The following is an 18,775-nucleotide window of genomic DNA, read 5'->3' on the forward strand; positions in this document are numbered from 1 at the left end:
CTATGCTCACCTTTCTTTCACAGAAAAAGATGATATAGCTGCTTCTAGAAGTGATTTTTTAACTTTATTTACTATTTTTACAGCTGTTGTCTTTTATTAGTACCATTTTTTCAATAATGGTGGTCATTTCCTAATATTTTGGATAATCCAATTTGCAAGGCTGGATTGCAAGCCTTGCAATTTGCAAGGCTGACTGAATAGTTCTCATATTCTCTATAAGACACAGAAGTGATTAATGTAGATCCTCACTCATCTTTTGGACATGGACGAATAAAGAAAAGAGAAAAGGATAGTTTGTGTTAGCAAGTATTTAGTGAGACTTGCTGTAACATTGTTGTGTCTCTCCTTGAAGTATACATCATATATTTTGATTTTGTAATTACTTTCCTGGTGGGCTCAAATCTGACTAAAGGTCACTTTAATTCTTTAGCTTTCAAAGTTCATCTTATTTTCTGAACCCTTGAAGTTCAAATAGGAAATGCTCTTCCTTTTGAACTATCATCCCTAAAGCTGTCTCAATTTGTCACTTACCAGCACAGTTTCTTTCACTTGAAAGTTCTCAAACTGTGATTCAAACTGAATGGCTCACAGATGCTGTTAATTATGCTCTACCAGCACAGGGCAGAAGACCCAGCATACTCTCTACTACAAAATGAGCTATATCTGGATCTTATTAAGTAAAAGGAAAGTACTAATTATAATAAAGTAGGTTGACATCACACTAAATACTATAGAAGATCAATCTATATACCACCCAGAAGTGCGTAATGGTAATGAAAAAAACAATGTATTTAGGATTAGGAAACCTGGGCTATTTGAATTCAAGTTCTATTGTTTACTAGTAGAGCACTCCTGGGCAAGACACTTGGTATATTTGAGTGTCAGTGCCTCAGCAGTAAAACGGGGACAAAACACACACTGATCAGGGTTACTATAATAATTAAAAGAAAATAATGGGTGGGAATGTGCTGGCTGAATGCTATATAGCCTTTTAAGGCAGTGTTATTAACAATCAGTCTCTGAATCAAGCCATAGGAATCACAGAAGGTCAAATTGAACGGATGGGAAAATAGAGGACAGTGGGGGTCGAGGGTGTGTGTGTGTGTGTGTGTGTGTGTGTAATGGACATGCCTATGGTCACACAACTATTTGATGGTAGAACTCAGACTACTATCCAGTTCTCCTTACAGTCAGTGTTTTTTTCCAGTGTACAATAATACCTGTCACTTGGGATCACTGGGCTAGAAACATATTACCAACGACTCTGCAGTCATCATTATATTTTACACATAAGTGTATTTAGAGATTAGAAATCCAGACCTCAAATAAAATACTGCAAGTGAGAGTCCCTTATTCATGCTACAAAATATTCTGGATTGAAAACGCGGGTGACCATACCTGTTACATTTATTTATTGGTGTTCATGCTCTGGAAATTAATTATAGTACTGTGGATTTTAGGAAACAAATGAATTACCTGATTAAGCTGATCCTTTCTGCCAACTTCTCTGTGTGCTCTTGAGTGGGAGGGACATTTTCTACAAATGCAATTCCATAGAGCAGAAAGTTTTGCAGAAACTTCTTCAGTCCCTCGTTGGTTTCTAAGAAGCTCTGGCAATCTACAGATGGAACTTGGGCTTGCTGGTAGATTTCAGCATTCCATAGTATTCTAGGCTGGATGACTTTTTGTTTCTGCCCTTCATAGCTGTTTTTCACCAGCCAATTCAAATCATATTTAGTCACATGACCATCTGGCCCTTTTAAGGGGAAAAATAAAATGCACTAAAATAATAATTACAAATAATGTCAATATTTGTAATTGGTTACAACTAGTTAAGAATCTTTTTCCTAGCAATCAGTTATCCAGTACTGTATTGTTTATGAAACCAAATTAAAATGAATGCCTAGAATGTTTCTGAGAAAGAAATATGTGTGATTTGAGTGGTATGCATGAATAAATGAATGAACAAATAAATCTTCCCAGCAGTGAAATAAGTTTACAGAATTATAGTTACATAGTAAAAGACCTTCTGGAAAATTCATCAAGTCATCAAAGAATGATAATCCAAGTAGGCTTTTACAAACCTACTTGGCACTCTCTCCCCTTGCCCCCATCCCTGTCTTCCATCTATATAGGAACTCAGAATGTTTGAGCTAGAAGGGGCTAATCTTTATTTTACAGATGGAGAAAAAGTCAGTGACTCACTCAAGATCACACAACTAAGTACTATAGGTGGAACTAGAACCCTACCTTCTTGCTGCTACAAGTTTAGTACTATTCTATGCTGCCTTCCTCTTCTACATGATATAGGACATTGCTGTCTAATTATATGACATCAACACAATACAATAAAATTACTTTGTAAGTGCCTTCACCTGCTGTGCACACCCCACCCAAAAAAAGTTGAAAACCAACCCCGAAATGCTTTAGAAAATCTTCAGGATAAGCAAAGGAAGCAGCAGAAGGAGTGAAAGACTATGTTGACAACTTGTCTCTCCTTTTTACTTCTCTCTCTCTTTTCCTCCCTCCCATTGATAAAAAAGTATCACACTTCGGATAATTTGGAAAGCATAAAAAAGTATGAGGAAATTTAAAGTCACCATGTTTATCATTCTATCACCCAGATGAAACTATGATTGACAGCCTGGTATCATTCCTTCCAGTTTTTCTGTACATTCTCTTATTTTATGTAATTTATGTATATAAATATAGTTTATGTAATTTATATATATATAAAATTTGGGACTCTGCCATTGTCACTTAACATTTTAACAATTTTTAAAATTAAATTTTATCATTTTAAAAATTTAACCTTCATTAAAATTAATTTTTAAAGCTTACAAAATATACATTACCAAGATTTACCTAACCCATCTGTTCTTCTGGGTATGTACATTTATTTTAAAAAATTTTCCTGTTATTTATTAGTGATCATCTTTAACCATATTTCTATAATTTAGAAATAGAATGTGTATTACATTTCTTAAAAGTTTGTATCTTTGTATTTAGAAATTTCAAAGATATAAACTTCTAAGAGTTCTGATATACATAATCAAATTACTTTTTAGAAAGTCTACTTATCTTCATTCCCTCCAACAGTACATACGTGTCCATCAAAATGGAGTATTCTTATTTTTAAAATATATCTTTTTCTAATTTGGTAACTAAAGTGGAACTTCTATCTTGTAATAATTTTAATTTATTTGCTTACTAATAAGGCTAATAAGAATACTTTCTATATGTGTTAGACATCTATGTTTCTTTAATGCAGGGACTACCAAACTGTGGCTTATGAGTCAAATCTGGTGCTTGGTTTTGTAATGCCTGTTTCAGAACACATGCTGTCCATTTTGTTACATATTGTCTATAGCTCCATTCACTCATATAGCCCACAAAGTTTAAAAATATTTACCATCTGGCTCTTTATAGAAAATGTTTGCTGACTCCTGCTTTAATGATTTGTCTGTTCAGTCCTTTCTCACATTTTTCTATTGGAACAATTGTACTTTTCTTACAATTTAGCAAAAGCACCTTACATATTAAGGATATTTAGTCTTTGGCATACATTTTGCTAATATTTTGCCTTTTTTAAATGAACCTTTCTGTGGCATTTTTTTTCTATCGTAGAGAAATTAGTAGTCAATGTATGCATTGTAAGCATGTTTTTTCCTCCAATGCTTTTTCTTTTAACTTTTTTATTTGGAGATAATAGATTCACAGGATGTTGAAAAGAAATGTGTAGGAAAGTCCCATGAGCTCTTCCCCTTCCTTGATGTTAACTTGTTATATAACCACACTACAATACCCAAACCAAGACAGTGGTATTGGTACAATCCATTGGGCTTATTCAGATTTAACCAGTTAAACATATATTCATTTGTGTGCATAGCTCTATGCAGTGTAATTACATGTGTAACTTTGTGTAGCCACCACCACAATCAAGATACTCAACCATATGACTCCTTCGTGTTACCCTTTTACAGCTACATCCGCCACCTCCTACCCCCGCATCCCTAACTCCTGGCAACCAATAATCTGTTCTCTACCTCTATAATTATGTTATTTCATGACTGTTACATACATGAAATCATGCAGATTGGCTTTTTCACTTCAGCATAATGTAACTGAGGTTCTTCCAAGTTATGTATCATTAGTTTGTTCCAATAAAATTGCTGAGTAGGATTTTATTGTATGGATGGTTTGTTTAACCATTCACCCATTGGGTAGTTTCCAGTTCTTGGCTATTACAAATAAGGCTGATGTGAACATTAATGTACAGGGTTTTATGTGAACATAAGTTTTCATTTCTTTGGGATAAATGCCCAGAAGTGTGATTTCTGGGTTGCATGTTTAGTTTTTTTTTTTTTTTAAGAAATTACCAAACTGTTTTCCAGAGTGTACCATTTTACATTCCCATAAGCAATGTATGAGTGATAGAATTTCTCTGCATCTTCTCTAGTATTTGGTGTAGTCACTGTTTTTTAATGTAGTCATTCTGATAGGTATATAGTGCAATCTCATTGTGATATTAAGTTTCATTTCTGTAACAGCTAATAATGTTGAACATCTTTTCATGTGTTTATTCGCCATCTGTATATCCTGTTCAGGAAAATGTCTGAGCATATCTTTTATCCATTTTTAAATTGTATTGCTTGTTTTTTATGCTGAGTTTTAAGAGTTATTCATTCCTAGCACCAGTCAGGACCTTAAGATGTTCTCATATGTTCTTTTCTTGAAGTTTTATAGTTTTATGTTTTACATTTAAGTCCACAGTCTACTATGAGTTGGTTTTTATATAAGGTGTGAGACTTGAGTTGAGGTTCTTTTATTTTTTCATTATGGATGTCCAATTGCTCCGGCACCAATTATTGAAAAGACTATCCTTCCTCCATTGAATGACTTTTGCACTTTTGCCAAAGGTAAGTTGACTATATTTCTGTGGATCTATTTCTGGGTTCTCTATTCTATTCCATTGATCTATGTATCTGTTCCTCCACCAATACCACATTGTCTTGATTACTGCAGTCTTAACATCAGGAAGTGATTTCTTCCCACTTAATTCTTCATTTTCAAAATTGTGTTGGCTCTCCTAGGGCCTGTCTATTTCCATTTAAATTTTAGAGCAAGCTTGTTTATAATTATAAAAAAAATCTTGCTTATATTTTGACAGGAGTTACATTAAAACTATAGATCAATTTGGAGAAAACTGACATCATTACTATGTTGAGTCTTCCAATTCATGAACATGATTTGTTTCTCCATGTATTTATGTCTTCTTTGATTTCTTTCATCAGCATTTAATAATTTTTATAATACAGATCCTATACATATTTTGTTAGATTATACCTATTTAAATTTATTTGAAGCTATTGAAATGGTCATTTTTCATTTCAGTTTCTGAATGTTTAAGTATATAGAAATATGATTGATTTTTGTGTGTTGATCTTGTGTCCTCTGACCTTACTGAACTCATTTATTAGTTTTCATGGTTTTATTATAGATTACTTGAGGTAGTCTATGTTAGGCTGTCATGTATCTGCAAATAAAGAGTTTTATGTATGAATTTTATTAATTTTTCTTGACTTACTGTAATAGAATTTTCAGTACTATGATAAATAAGAGTGGTGAGAGTGGATGTTAAATAATAGTGGTAAGAGTGGGCATCCTTGCCATGTTCCCTGTCTTAGAGGGAAAGCATTCAGTCTCACTATTAAGTATAATGTTAGCTGTGGATTGTAACAATTTTATTTGAAGAGAAAAATAAAATGTTTCAAAAAATCCTTCCAAAACAAGAAAAAAAGAAAAGTAACTAATAACCTATTTTTGAAAGGAACAAACCATTTTCCACAAAATAACTGTCCTTCAGAAGAGTACCCCCAAAGAAGATCAAGTCTCCTGTCCACTCACAAGTGAAAAAGAGTGTGGTCTCATCCAGACGAATGGTCTTTGGCTTGATACATAAATCCACACTGGCAGTATCCAGGCTGCGCTGGTGAGTCTTAGAGTTGTAGCACGATGCTGAGCGGCAGTGGTCTCGAAGCCAGACATAATCAAAGCGCATCACGGTATTAGCATATTTCAGCTCTAGGGAAAAGATCACATTCATCAGAACTATTTATTGAGATAACTTAAAAAAATCAGCATCCAGAAAACTTCCTTCTAAAAGTCTTCTACCAATAAGCAATAAGGGTTGAGGGGAGGGACTTGCCCCTTACCAGATATTAAAATATACTGTAGAACTTCTATAATTAAAATGGTGTAATGTTGTATTTAAATAGATAAAATGATGGAAGAGTATAAAAAGCCCAGAAATATACCCAAATGCATATGGAAATCTGGTATGTAATAAAGTGACAGCAAAAGTCATTGAGGAAAAGATGAATTTTTTAAATAAATGGTGTTGGGAAAACTAGATAGAACTTGGGAAAAGATAAATTTGTGTCTATATGTCATGTTGTCACAAGGTTATCAAGATAAACTCAAAATATATAGGAGTACTAAATTTAGAAAATGAAACCATTCAAGTATCAAAAGAAGGAAGCATAGGTGCGTAGAGGATATATAGGCGGTGATATGGTTTGGCTCTGTGTCCCCACCCAAATCTCATGTTGAATTGTAATCCCCAGTGTTGGGGGAGGGACCTGGTGGGAGGTGATTGGATCATGGGGGCAAATTTCCCCCTTGCTGTTCTCCTGAAAGTGACTGAGCTCTCACAAGATCTGGTTGTTTAAAAGTGTGTAGCACTTCTGCCTTCACTTTCTCCTGCTTTGCCATGGTAAGATGTGCTTGCTTCCCCTCAGCTTCCACCATGATTGTAAGTTTCCTGAGGCCTCCCAGCCATGCTTACTGTACAGCCTGCAGAACTGTGAGTCAATTAAACCTCTTTTCTTCATAAAGTACCCAGTTTCAGGTAGTTCTTTATAGCCATGTGAGAACAAACAAACACAGAAAATTGTTACCAGAGAAGTGAGGCATTGCTATAAAGATACCTGAAAATGTTGAAGCAACTTTGGAACTGGGTAACAGGCAGGGATTGGAACAGTTTGGAGGGCTCAGAAGAAGATAGAAAGGCGAGGGAAAGTTAGGAACTTCCTAGAGACTTCTTGAATAGTTTTGACCAAAATGCTGATAGCGATGCAAACAGTGAAGTCCATACTGAGGTGGTCTCAAATGGAGATGAGGAACTTATTGGGAACTGGAGTAATGGTCACTCTTGCTATGCTTTATCAGAGACTGGCAGCATTGTGCCCCTGCTCTAGGGATTTATGGAACTTTCAACTTGAGAGAGATGATTTAGGGTATCTGGCAGAAGAAATGTCTAAGCAGCAAAGTGTTCAAGATGTAGCCTGGCTGCTTCTAAGAGTGTATGCTCATATGTATTTGCAAAGAGATGGTATGAAATTGGAACTTATATTTAAAAGGGAAACAGTATGAAAGGTTGTAAAATTTGCAGTGAAACCATGTGGTGGAAAACAAACCATTTTCTGGGAGGAATTCAAGGCTGCAGAAATTTCCATAAGCGAAGAGAAGCCAAATGTTAATATCCAAGACAATGGGGGGGGGGGAAATGTCTCCAGGGCATGTCGGAGACCTTTGCAGCAGCCCATCCCATTACAGGCCCTGAGGCCAAGAGGGAAAAAAGAGTTTTGTGGGCCAGGCCCAGGGCCCTACTGCTCTGTGCAGCCTTGGGACATGGCCCCCATGTCCTTTGGCTCTGTGTCTCAGCTGCTCCAGCTCTAGCCATGGCTAAAAGGGACCAAGGAATAGCTTGGGCCATTGCTTCAGAGGATGCAGGCCCCAAGTGGTGGCTTCCATGTGTTGTTGGGCCTATGGGTGCCCAGAAGGCAGGAGTTGAGGCTTGGGAACCTCTGCCTAGATTTCACAGGATGGCTGGAAATGCCTGGATATCCAGGTAGAAGTCTATTGTAGGGGCAGAGCCCTCATGAAGAACCTCTACTAGGGCAGTGTGGAGGAGAAATGTGGGGTTGGAAGCCCCACACAGAGGCCCCACTAGGGCACTGCCTAGTGGAACTATGAGAAGAGGGCCACCATCCTCCAGACCCCAGAATGGTAGATCCACCAACAACTTGCACTGTGCACCTGGAAAAGCCACAGCCACTCAATGCCAGCCCGTGAAAGCACCCCCAGGGGCTGTACCTTGCAAAGCCACAGGGGCAGAGCTGCCCAAGGCCGTGGGAACCCACCCCTTGAATCAGCATACCCTGGATGTGAGACATGGAGTCAAAGGAGATTATTTTGGAGCTTTAAGATTTAATGACTGCCCTGTTGGGTTTTGAACTTGCATGGGGCCTGTAGCCCCTTGGCTTTGGCCAATTTCTCCCATTTGGAATGGGAGCATTTACCCCAATGCCTGTACCCCCACTGTATCTTGGAAGTAACAAACTTGTTTTAGATTTTACAAGCTCATAGGTGGAAGAGACTTGCCTTGTCTCAGATGAGACTTTGGACTTCAACTTCTGAGTTAGTGCTGGAGTGAGTTAAGACTTTAGGAGACTGTTGGAAGGTGTGATTGGTTTTGAAATGTGAAAAGACATAAGATTTGGGAGGGGCTAGGAGTGGAATGATGGAATGATACGGTTTGTCTCTGTGTCCCCACCCAAATCTCATGTTGAATTGTAATCCCCAGTGTTGGGGGAGGGACCTGGTGGGAGGTGATTGGATCATGGGGGCAAATTCCCCCCTTGCTGCTCTAATGATAGTGAGTTCTCATGAGATCTGGTTGTTTAAAAGTGTGTAGCACTTCCCCCTTTGCTGTCTCTCTCTCCTTCTCCACCATGGTAAGACATGCTTGCTTGCCCTTTACCTTCTACCAAGATGTAAGTTTCCTGAGGCCTCCTAGCCATGCTTCCTGTACAACCTATGGAACTGTGAGTCAATTAAACTTCTTTTCTTCATAAATTAACCATTCTCTGGGAGTTCTTTATGGCAGTGTGAGAACAGACTAATACAGGAAGTCCTTGTACTATTTTAGCAACTAACCTGTTAATTTGAAGTTATAGCAAAATAAAAAAATTACAAAAAAAACAAAGACTTTCTATACATCAGGTTACTCATTTAGAAAAGGTAAATAAAGTGTGTGACCCAATTTACAAAAGAAAAGGAAAAAATAAGTTATGCCTTCATATAATTCAAAAAAATAAATTTCTGATGGATTAAAGTACAAATTTAAAACTGTAAAACATTAAATGTTGACAACTTTGAGGTAGGAAAGGCTGTTTTAATGTGACACAAAAGGCATAGAGATAAATTAATCTATATTAAAATAAATACCTTCTGTTCTGCAAACAATATAAAAGCAAAGTTAAAAGACAAGTAACAGGAAAAATATTTGTAGCATAAAAGGATTAATATCCAGCATACAGAATAAACCTCTGTGATCATTAAAGATAAAAACCCAACAGAAAAATAGGTGAAGGATATCAATAAGGAAAGTCACCAGAAGTGACCGACAAACATATGAACTGCCCCCAGCCTTGGTAATAATCAAAGAAATGGGTATTTAAACCAAAATGTGATACCATTTTATACCCATCAGAGCTACAAAAATTTTAAAGGCTGATTAAAATGTGTTTTAAAGGATGTGGGGAAAAATGCATACTTGCAAACACTGGTAGTAGGAGTATATAGTGTTAAAGTTATACTAGATGGCAATCAGCAAGTTTCTATGAAAATAATTTAAAATGTGCATATTTGACCTAGAAATTCACCTCTCAGTATTTATCTTTTTTCTCTTGTACTTTATTTATTTATTTTATCTTTTAATATATTTTTTTTATTTCAATAGCTTCTGGGGCTCAAGTGGTTTTTGGTTACATGGATGAATTGTATATTGGTGAAGTCAGAGATTTCAGTGCACCCATCACCTGAGTAGTGTACACTGAAACTGATATGTAGTTTTTTATTCCTTATCCCCCTCCTTCCCTCTCCCCTTCTGAGTCTCCAATGTCCCTTATACCACTCTGTATGCCTTTGCATAACATAGCTTAGCTCCCACTTATAAGTAAGAACATACGGTATTTGGTTTTTCATTCCTGAGTTACTTCACTTAGAATAATGGCCTTCAGCTCCATCCAAGTTGCACAAAATACATTATTTCATTTTTTTTTATGGCTGAGTAGTATTCCATGGTGTATATATACATTTTCTTTATCCACTTATTGGTTGATGGGTACTGAGATTGGTTCCATATCTTTGCCATTGTAAATTGTGCTGTGATGAACATACACATACAGGTGTCTTTTTGATATAATGACTTCTTTTCCTTTGGACAAATAGTAGTGCACCTCTCAGTATTTATCGTATAGAAAGTGTCACACATGTGGAGCTGCATATAAGGTTATTCATAATAGTGATGGTTATAATAATAAAAATAATTAGAAAAAAGACTAAATGTCTATCAGTGGGGAAGTGGAAGAATCACTGAATAAACTGTGGTTTATCTACATTTTAAGATACTAAGCAATGGTTTTTAAAAACTGCTATACCTGTACCTCTCACATTCACTTTCATTGGTATTATCATTCTCATTTTAAGGACAACTAACTAAAGCTCAGAGATGCTAAGTAACTTTGTAAGAATATAATCATTAGGTGGTAGAGCTAGGACATGAACCCAAGTCGTGCAACCCCACAGCCTAGTACACTAATGTGTCTCAAAGTACAGCCTTGGAAGTCTGGAGGTGAGACTTCTTTTAGAAAAACACAGTGAGGAGCTTGGCAAATTTTCTCCCCCAAAAGGGAGAACTGGGGATTGAATTGATAAATTCAGAATTGATAAAACTGGCCAAACTAAAAAAGAACCATTTTAAGACTCTGGAAATTGTCCAAAGGTATACAGCAAATTGAGAAGTATTTATTCTATTTTTAATTTCTTTAGTAACCTTCATACTGTTTTCCATAATTGGTACACCAATCTACATTCCCACCAACAGTGTACAAGAGTTCCTTTTTCTCCACACCCTTGCCAACACTTGTTATCTCTTGTGTTTTTGATAATAGGTATTCTAATGGGTGTCAGGTGGTATATCAGAGTAGTTTTGATTTGTATTTCTCTTATAATTAGTGATGTTGAGCATCTTTTCATATATGTGTTGGTCATTTGTATGTCTTCTTTGGGGAAATGTCTATTCAGATCCATTGACCATTTTTTAATTGGGTTATATGTTTTGTTGCTATTGAGTTGTATGAATTCTTTATAAATTTTGGATATGAACCCCTTACCACAAATACAGTTTGCAAATATTTTTCCTAATCCCCAGGATAGCTTTTCATTTTGTTGACTGTTTCCTTTGCTGTGCATAAGCTGGTTAGTTTGATGTTGTCTCATTTATTTATTTTGGTTTTCATAGCCTAAGCGGTTGGTGTGATATCCAAAAAAATCATTGCCAAGGCCAATGTCAAGGAGATTTACCACCTGTTTTCTTCTAGCTCTTATTTTTGTTTAAGTCTTTTATCCATTTTGAGCTGATTTGTGTGTAGGATGATAAAGGATCAATTTCATTCTTTTGCCTTCTGAGTATATGTCCAAAGGAAATGAAAGTACTACCTCATAAAGATACCTGCACTTCCATGTTCATTGCAGCATTATTCATGAAAGCCAAGATATGGAAACAACCTAAATGTCTGTTGATGGATGAATGTATAAAAAACTGTGGTATATATAGACAATGGAATATTATTCAGCCTTTTAAAAAGGAGATCTTGCCATTTGCCATAATATGGATGAACCTGGAGGACATTATGCTAAGTGAAATAAACCAGATACAGAAAAAAAATTTGCATGATCTCATTTGTATCCGGAATCTTAAAAAAACAGTCAAATAAATATACAGAGAGAATAAAACAGTGGTTACCAGGGCCAAGGGTAGGGGCATGGGGGAGGAAATGGGAGATGTATGGTTAAGGACACAAAGTAGCAGATATGTAGAATGAACAGATCTAGATGTCTGTTATACAACAACATGAAGACTATAGTTTATAATAATGCATTGTATTTTGGATTTTTGCTAAATGAGTCAATTGTAGCTGTTCTTGCCACAAAAAATGGGTAACTATGTAAGATGATTGATATGTTAATTTGCTTCACTATAGTAACCATTTTACTGTCTATATGTATCTCATAATATCATGTCATATACTTTCAACATACACAATGCAATTTCTTTTAAAAAGGAAGCATTTATTTACAAAAAAACTACTGAACCTTGGGTAAAAACAGTGGGAATCTGTGGTGTATTTTAGCATAGGGTGCTCCCATTCCTATTCCTCCACCTCTAGCTCCAATCAGCAGTAGTTCCACGAAGGTGGGCTAAACCAAGAAAACCGGCAGCTTTGCTGTCAAATATGACTAACTTGATTTGGAGCAGGGCATGCATAAAACCCCCATGCATCTGGGTGTTATCAAAAACAATTAGGGAAACCATACTGGTTGGAGCAAACAACAGACCAGAAGAACAGGCAGAAATCTAACCAGGCTATATAGGGAGTGAGAAAGCTATAATGGGCCTTGAAAAGCTCCCACACATCCCTAGTATTTGGAAGGTTGCACACGCATGCAGTGCTGTATGCACACTGAAGAGAGACTGGAAATGGCCGTAGTTATTTACATGTCTCTGGATGAAAATGAGGCTTTTTGTAGGAGACATGAGAATGACAGAAGGTAAAAACTAGGACAAACTTCTTTGGTTAGTCTGTTTGCATCATTATAGAGAAATACCTGGGGCTAGGTAACTTGTAAAGAAAAGAGATTTATTTGGCTCATGGTTCTGCAGGTTCTACAGAAAGCATAGTGCTGGCATCTGCTTCTGGTGAGGGCCTCAGGAAGCTTATAATCATGGCAGAAGGTGAAGGGGAGCTAACACATCACATAGTGAGAGAGAGAGCGAGAGAGAGTGAAGAAGTGCCAGCCTCTTTTAAACAACTGGATCTTGTCTGAACTCATTACTGAGGGGCAGGCACCAAGCCATTCATGAGGGATTTGCCCTCATGACCCAAATACCTCCCATCAGGCCCCATTTCTAACATTGGAGATCACATTTCAACATGAGATTTGGAGGAGACAAACATCCAAACCATATCACTTGTAAATAGCTCAAACTTCAAGTGTATGCCTTAAACAACACACAGATCCTCTGGCAAAGGGTGGAAGCCTTATTACATTAAGTTTTGTAAGCATAACCTCTGATCAATAGTTGGCTGGCCTCTAAACTATATCAGGAATTCCAAACCTGATGCCTCAACTAGGCCTATGGACATCTGGGCCAGATAGTCTTTTTGTCATAGGGTGCTGTCCTGTGGACTGTAGGATGCTTAGCAGCATCTCTGGTCTCTACTGACCAGGTGTCAGCAGCATCTTCCTCTCCAGTTGTGACAACAAAAAATGTCTCCAGACAATGCCAAAGGTCCCCTGGGGGGCAAAATAGACCCCAATTGAGAGCCTCTGGGCTATGGTGACCCCAGTGCAATGCTTAGGAAACCACAGTTAAAAATAAAAACAAGAAGTAAAAATAAAACCTGAGCAGAGACATCAGTGGCTACACACTGCAGGGGACAAAGACTCCACAGAATTACCCCCGACAACAAAAAAATACACAAAACAAACAAATACACAAAATACAAACAAATACACAAAAATATGCAACAATTCCTCTGGGGACATCAGAACTCAGTTTCCATAAAATGTTATCTAAAATGTCCAGATTTTCAACAACAAGAAAAGATGATGAGATATGTATAGAAACAGAAGGGTTACCTACACACAGAAAAAAAGCAGGCATCAGAAACCCTCTGAGAATATTACAGAAAATCCTATTGCCTAAGTCAAACATGCAGATAGAAGGCAACTTATGTCCTGCAGAAAATGTCTTTCCCTTCTAATAGTCTTGAGCTTTACAGGAGAGAAGCAGAATGGACTACTGGGGCATCACCTCCATGTACCTATATTATTTCCTCATTATAAGCCAACACTTGGTCTTTACTGAGTCATTTTGTCTGTGATGGCAGGCATGCCTTATACAAGTGCTTTCAAGGTATACCCCAACTGGATGCTTGAAAATCTATAGATAATGAACTTAATTGAAAGACTGTCTGATACAACTGCTGATACTCTGAAATAGGGCTATTCATTTGGTAGTGCCCTACAGTTGGAGTTCTTGTCCTAGGGTGTGTGGAATAATATGCAAAATGTGTGTGTGTGTGTGTGTGTGTGTGTAGAATTTCTATGGGGTCTATAACCTAAAAATATTGAGAACCCTTTCCTTAGAGTGACAAAAGTGTTTGAGTACCACTAACCCTTATTCAGTTTGGTCACTGCAGTGAGATGATGCACAGTTCAACAAACTATAGCTTATGGGTCAAATATAGTGTGTGACCTATTTTGTTTGGCTTGCAAGATAAAAAATGGTTTTTACACTTTAAAAGTGTAATAAAACAAAAACAAAACAAAGAAAATCACTGTAATGGTTAACTCTATATGCCAATTTGACTGGACCATGGGGTGCCCAGATAAGTGGCTAAACATTAATTCTGTGAGAGTGTTTCTGGAAGAAATTAGCATTTAAATCAATAGACTGAGTAGAGTACATTGCCTTCTGCAATGTGGGGATAATTCTATCTGCCTGCTTGAGCTGGGATATTGGTCTTTTCCTGTTCTTGGACTGAAACTCACATATCAGCCTTCCATTTTAGGCCTTTGAACTTTGACTAGAACTTAGAAAGGTTCTCCTGGTTCTTAGGCCTTCAGACTAAACTGGAATCATATCACCAGGTTTCCTGGGTCTCAAGCTTATGGATGGAAGACTGGTACTTTTTAGTTTCCATAATCGTGTGAGCTAATTCCTTTACACACACACACACACACACACACACACATATATATTCCCCTATTGGTTCTATTCTGTTTCTCTGGAGAACACTGACTAATACAGATATTGGTACTGAGAAGTAGGGTACTGCTGTAACAAATACCTAAAATTGTGGAAGCAGCTTTGGAAATGGGTAATGGGGTAGAGGCTGAAAGAGTTTTGAGGTACATGCTAGAAAAAAGCCTAGATTACTGTGAAGGGATTGCTAATGGCATTTCTGGTAAGAGGTCAGAAAAAAAAGAGGACAGCTGGAGGGAAAGCCTCCATGTTCCTAGAGAATATAAATAATTGTAAACAGAATGCTGGTAGAAATATGAATGGTAAAGGCCATTCTGATGAGGTCTCAGATGGAAAAGAGGAACATGCTACTGGACAATGGAAAAAAAAGTGACACTTTTTATAAAGTGGCAAAAAACTTAGCTGCAAAGTGATGAGAGAGCAGTTGGTTCCTTCTGACTGCTTATAGTAAAATATGAGAAGAGATAAATGAATTGAAGAAGGAACTGTTAAACAAAAAGGAACCAGGACTTAAAAGATTTAGAAAATTCTCAGCTTATCCATATTGCAAAGAATGAGAAAGTATGTTTGAAAGAGAATACTAAGGGTGTGGCTGATCCACATTTGATAAAGAGATAAGTGTGTGCATGAACCATGGTCCTAGTCAGCCATCTCAACAGAAGCCATAAACAGAGATGGGATTATACCAGCAGAAAACCTGCCAGCTGGGACCAAAAATAACAGAGAAAATGGGACAAAATTGAAAGAGTTGTGCATGTGCTATTTATTCCTCAAAAAAAGGGAAGAGTGAGGCTAAAGGCAATTTAGAGATCATCGGGGCTGCCACTCCCACCACAGGCCCAAGCAGGGCTAGTTCTTCCTCCGTTTCAAAAGGCGCAGTCACCTCAAAGAGCCTCATGGGCAGGGCTGCTGCTAAATGTTGGGCTTAGCTGGGACCCATCACTTCTTCCTTCCTTCTCATTTCTCCCCGTCCCTGCGTTTTTTTTTTTTTTTTTTTTTGAGACACAGGCTCGCTCTCTCGCCTAGGCTAGAGTGCAGTGGTGCGATCTTGGCTTACTGCAGCCTCTGCCTCCTGGGCTATGGTATTTTGTTAAAGCAGCCTGAGCCAACTAAGACAACCATGGGACAGAGATTGTACATGGCCCAAAAAAAGCCTAAAATATTTACTATCTGGCTGTGTTAGTCAGTTCAGGCTGCTATAACAAAATTATAACAGACTGGGTAGCTTAAACAACAGATATTTATTTCTCACTGTCTGGAAGCTAGGAAGTCTAAGATGACGGTTCCAGGCCATTTGATTCCTGGTGAGGACACTCTTCTTGGTGTGCAGATGGCTACCTTGTTGCTATATCCTCAAATGATAGATGACAGGTTGATGGGTGCAGCAAACCACCATGGCACATGTATACCTATGTAACAAACCTGCATGTTCTGCACATGTACCCCAGAACTTAAAGTATAATAAGAAATAAAATAAATAAATGGAATTTTTTCTTAATTTTTCTTCTTAGATTGGTCACCATTAATATATAGAAATGCAATGCATTTTATGTATTGCTTTTGTATCCTGCAAATTTTCTGACATCATTTATTAGTTATAATACTCTTATTGCATATGGAATATTTAGGGTTTTCTACACATAAGATCATGTCATCTGTGAATAGAGACAATTTTACTTCATCTTTTCCAATTTAGATTTCTGTTACTTCTCTTTCTCGTCTAATTTTTTTTTAGAATTATTTATTTATTTATTTATTTTATTATTATTATACTTTAAGTTTTAGGGTACATGTGCACAATGTGCAGGTTTGTTACATATGTACACATGTGCCATGCTGGTGTGCTGCACGCATCAACTCGTCATTTAGCATTAGGTATATCTCCTAAAGCTATCCCTCCCCCCTCCCCCCACCCCACAACAGTCCCCAGAGTGTGATGTTCCCCTTCCTGTGTCCATGTGTTCTCTTTGTTCAATTCCCACCTATGAGTGAGAACATGCGGTGTTTGGTTTTTTGTCCTTGCGATAGTTTGCTGAGAATGATGATTTCCAATTTCATCCATGTCCCTACAAAGGACATGAACTCATCCTTTTTTATGGCTGTATAGTATTCCATGGTGTATATGTGCCACATTTTCTTTATCCAGTCTCACATTGATGGGCATTTGGGTTGTTTCCAAGTCTTTGCTATTGTGAACAGTGCTGCAATAAACATACGTGTGCATATGTCTTTATAGTAGAATGATTTATAATCCTCTGGGTATATACCCAGTAATGAGATTGCTGAGTCAAATGGTAATTCTAGTTTTAGATCCTTGAGGAATCTCCACATTGTCTTCCACAATAGTTGAACTAATTTACACTCCCACCAACACTGTAAAAGTGTTCCTATTTCTCCACATCCTCTCCAGCATCTGTTGTTTCCTGACTTTTTAATGATTGCCAATCTAACTGATGTGAGATGATATCTCATTATGGTTTTGATTTGCATTTCTCTGATGACCAGTGATGATGAGCTTTTTTCATGTTTGTTGGCTGCATAAATGTCTGCTTTTGAGAAGTGTCTGTTCATATCCTTTGCCCACTTTTTGATGGGTTTTTTTTTTCATGTAAATTTGTTTAAGTTCTTTGTAGATTCTGAATATTAGCCCTTTGTCAGATGGATAGATTGCAGAAACTTTCTCCCATTCTGTAGGTTGCCTGTTCACTCTGATGGTAGTTTCTTTTGCTGTGGAGAAGCTCTTTAGTTTAGTCAGATCCCATTTGTCTATTTTGGCTTTTGTTGCCATTGCTTTTGGTGCTTTAGTCATGAAGTCTTTGCCCATGCCTATGTCCTGAATGGTATTGCCTAGGTTTTCTTCTAGGGTTTTTATGGTTTTAGGCCTTATGTTTAAGTCTTTAATCCATCTTGAGTTAATTTTTGTGTAAGGTATAAGGAAGGGATCCAGTTTCAGCCTTCTGCATATGGCATCAAAAAGGATGAAATACTTAGGAATAAACTTAACCAAGTTAGTGAAACACTTGTACAGTGAAAACTACAAAATGTTGCTAAGATAAATCAAAGAAAGTTACAAATAAATGAAAAGGCATCTCATGCTCATGGATTGGAAGGCTTAATGTTGTTAAAATGTCCGTACTACCCAAAGTGATCTACAGATTAAATGCAATGCCTATCAAAACTCCAATGGAATTTGTTGTAGAAACAGAAAAAAACCTTCCTAAAAGTCATAGGGAATCTCAAGGGACCCTGAATAGTCAAAATAATTTTGAAAAATGAGACCAAAATTGGAGGCCTCGCACTTCCCAATTTCAAAACATGCAACAAAGCAACAGTAATCGAAATAGTATTGATGTATGAAAAAAGTCTTTATCTTTCACTTTTGAAGGATCATTTTGCTGGATATATCATTCTACATTGGTAGTTGTCCCCCCTTTAACACTTTAAGGTTGTCATTCCATTGTGTTCTTGCTTGCACAGTTCCTGATGAGAAGTCCACTGCAATTCTTATCTTTGTTTCTCTGTAGGTAAGGTGTTTTTCTCCCCACTAGGCTGCCTTCAAGAATATCTCTTTGTCTTTGGTTTTCTGCAGTTTTAATATAATATGCCTACGTGTGAGGTCCTGCTTGTTTATTTTAAGGTGTGTGTGTGTGTTTATTTAGAATGCATTTGTTAATGTGTCTATTTTTATGCCAGTACCATATTGTTTTGATTACTATTGCTTTGTAATATATTTTGATATCAGGTAGTACGATGCCTCCAGCTTTGTTCTTTTTGCTCAAGATTGCTTTAGCCATTCAGGGTCTTAAGTTGAAAACTTTTCCTTTCAGATCAGGAACAAGACAATGATGCTCACTCTTCCTACTCTTACTCCACATA

General features: G+C 37.1%; 1 protein-coding gene across 3 annotated transcripts in view; it reads right to left on the reverse strand.

Annotated features, from left to right (window-relative positions):
- The window catches only part of TMLHE (trimethyllysine hydroxylase, epsilon), a 112,335-nt gene that overhangs the window by 23,087 nt on the left and 70,473 nt on the right, over positions 1-18,775 (reverse strand). For all 3 annotated transcript variants that reach the window (XR_002913147.3, XM_024240999.3, XM_054545282.2), the window contains exons 3-4: positions 5,908-6,084; positions 1,477-1,756 (exon numbers count right to left, since the gene is read on the reverse strand). Coding sequence is in view for 2 of the 3 variants with exons in the window: in XM_024240999.3 (XP_024096767.1) it covers positions 1,477-1,756; positions 5,908-6,084 (457 nt within the window). In the remaining variant the exon portion in view is untranslated. The remainder of the gene's footprint in view (positions 1-1,476; positions 1,757-5,907; positions 6,085-18,775) is intronic.

This window comes from Pongo abelii, chromosome X (genome assembly GCF_028885655.2).
Source record: "Pongo abelii isolate AG06213 chromosome X, NHGRI_mPonAbe1-v2.0_pri, whole genome shotgun sequence".
In the NCBI taxonomy this organism is placed as follows: Eukaryota; Metazoa; Chordata; class Mammalia; order Primates; family Hominidae; genus Pongo; species Pongo abelii.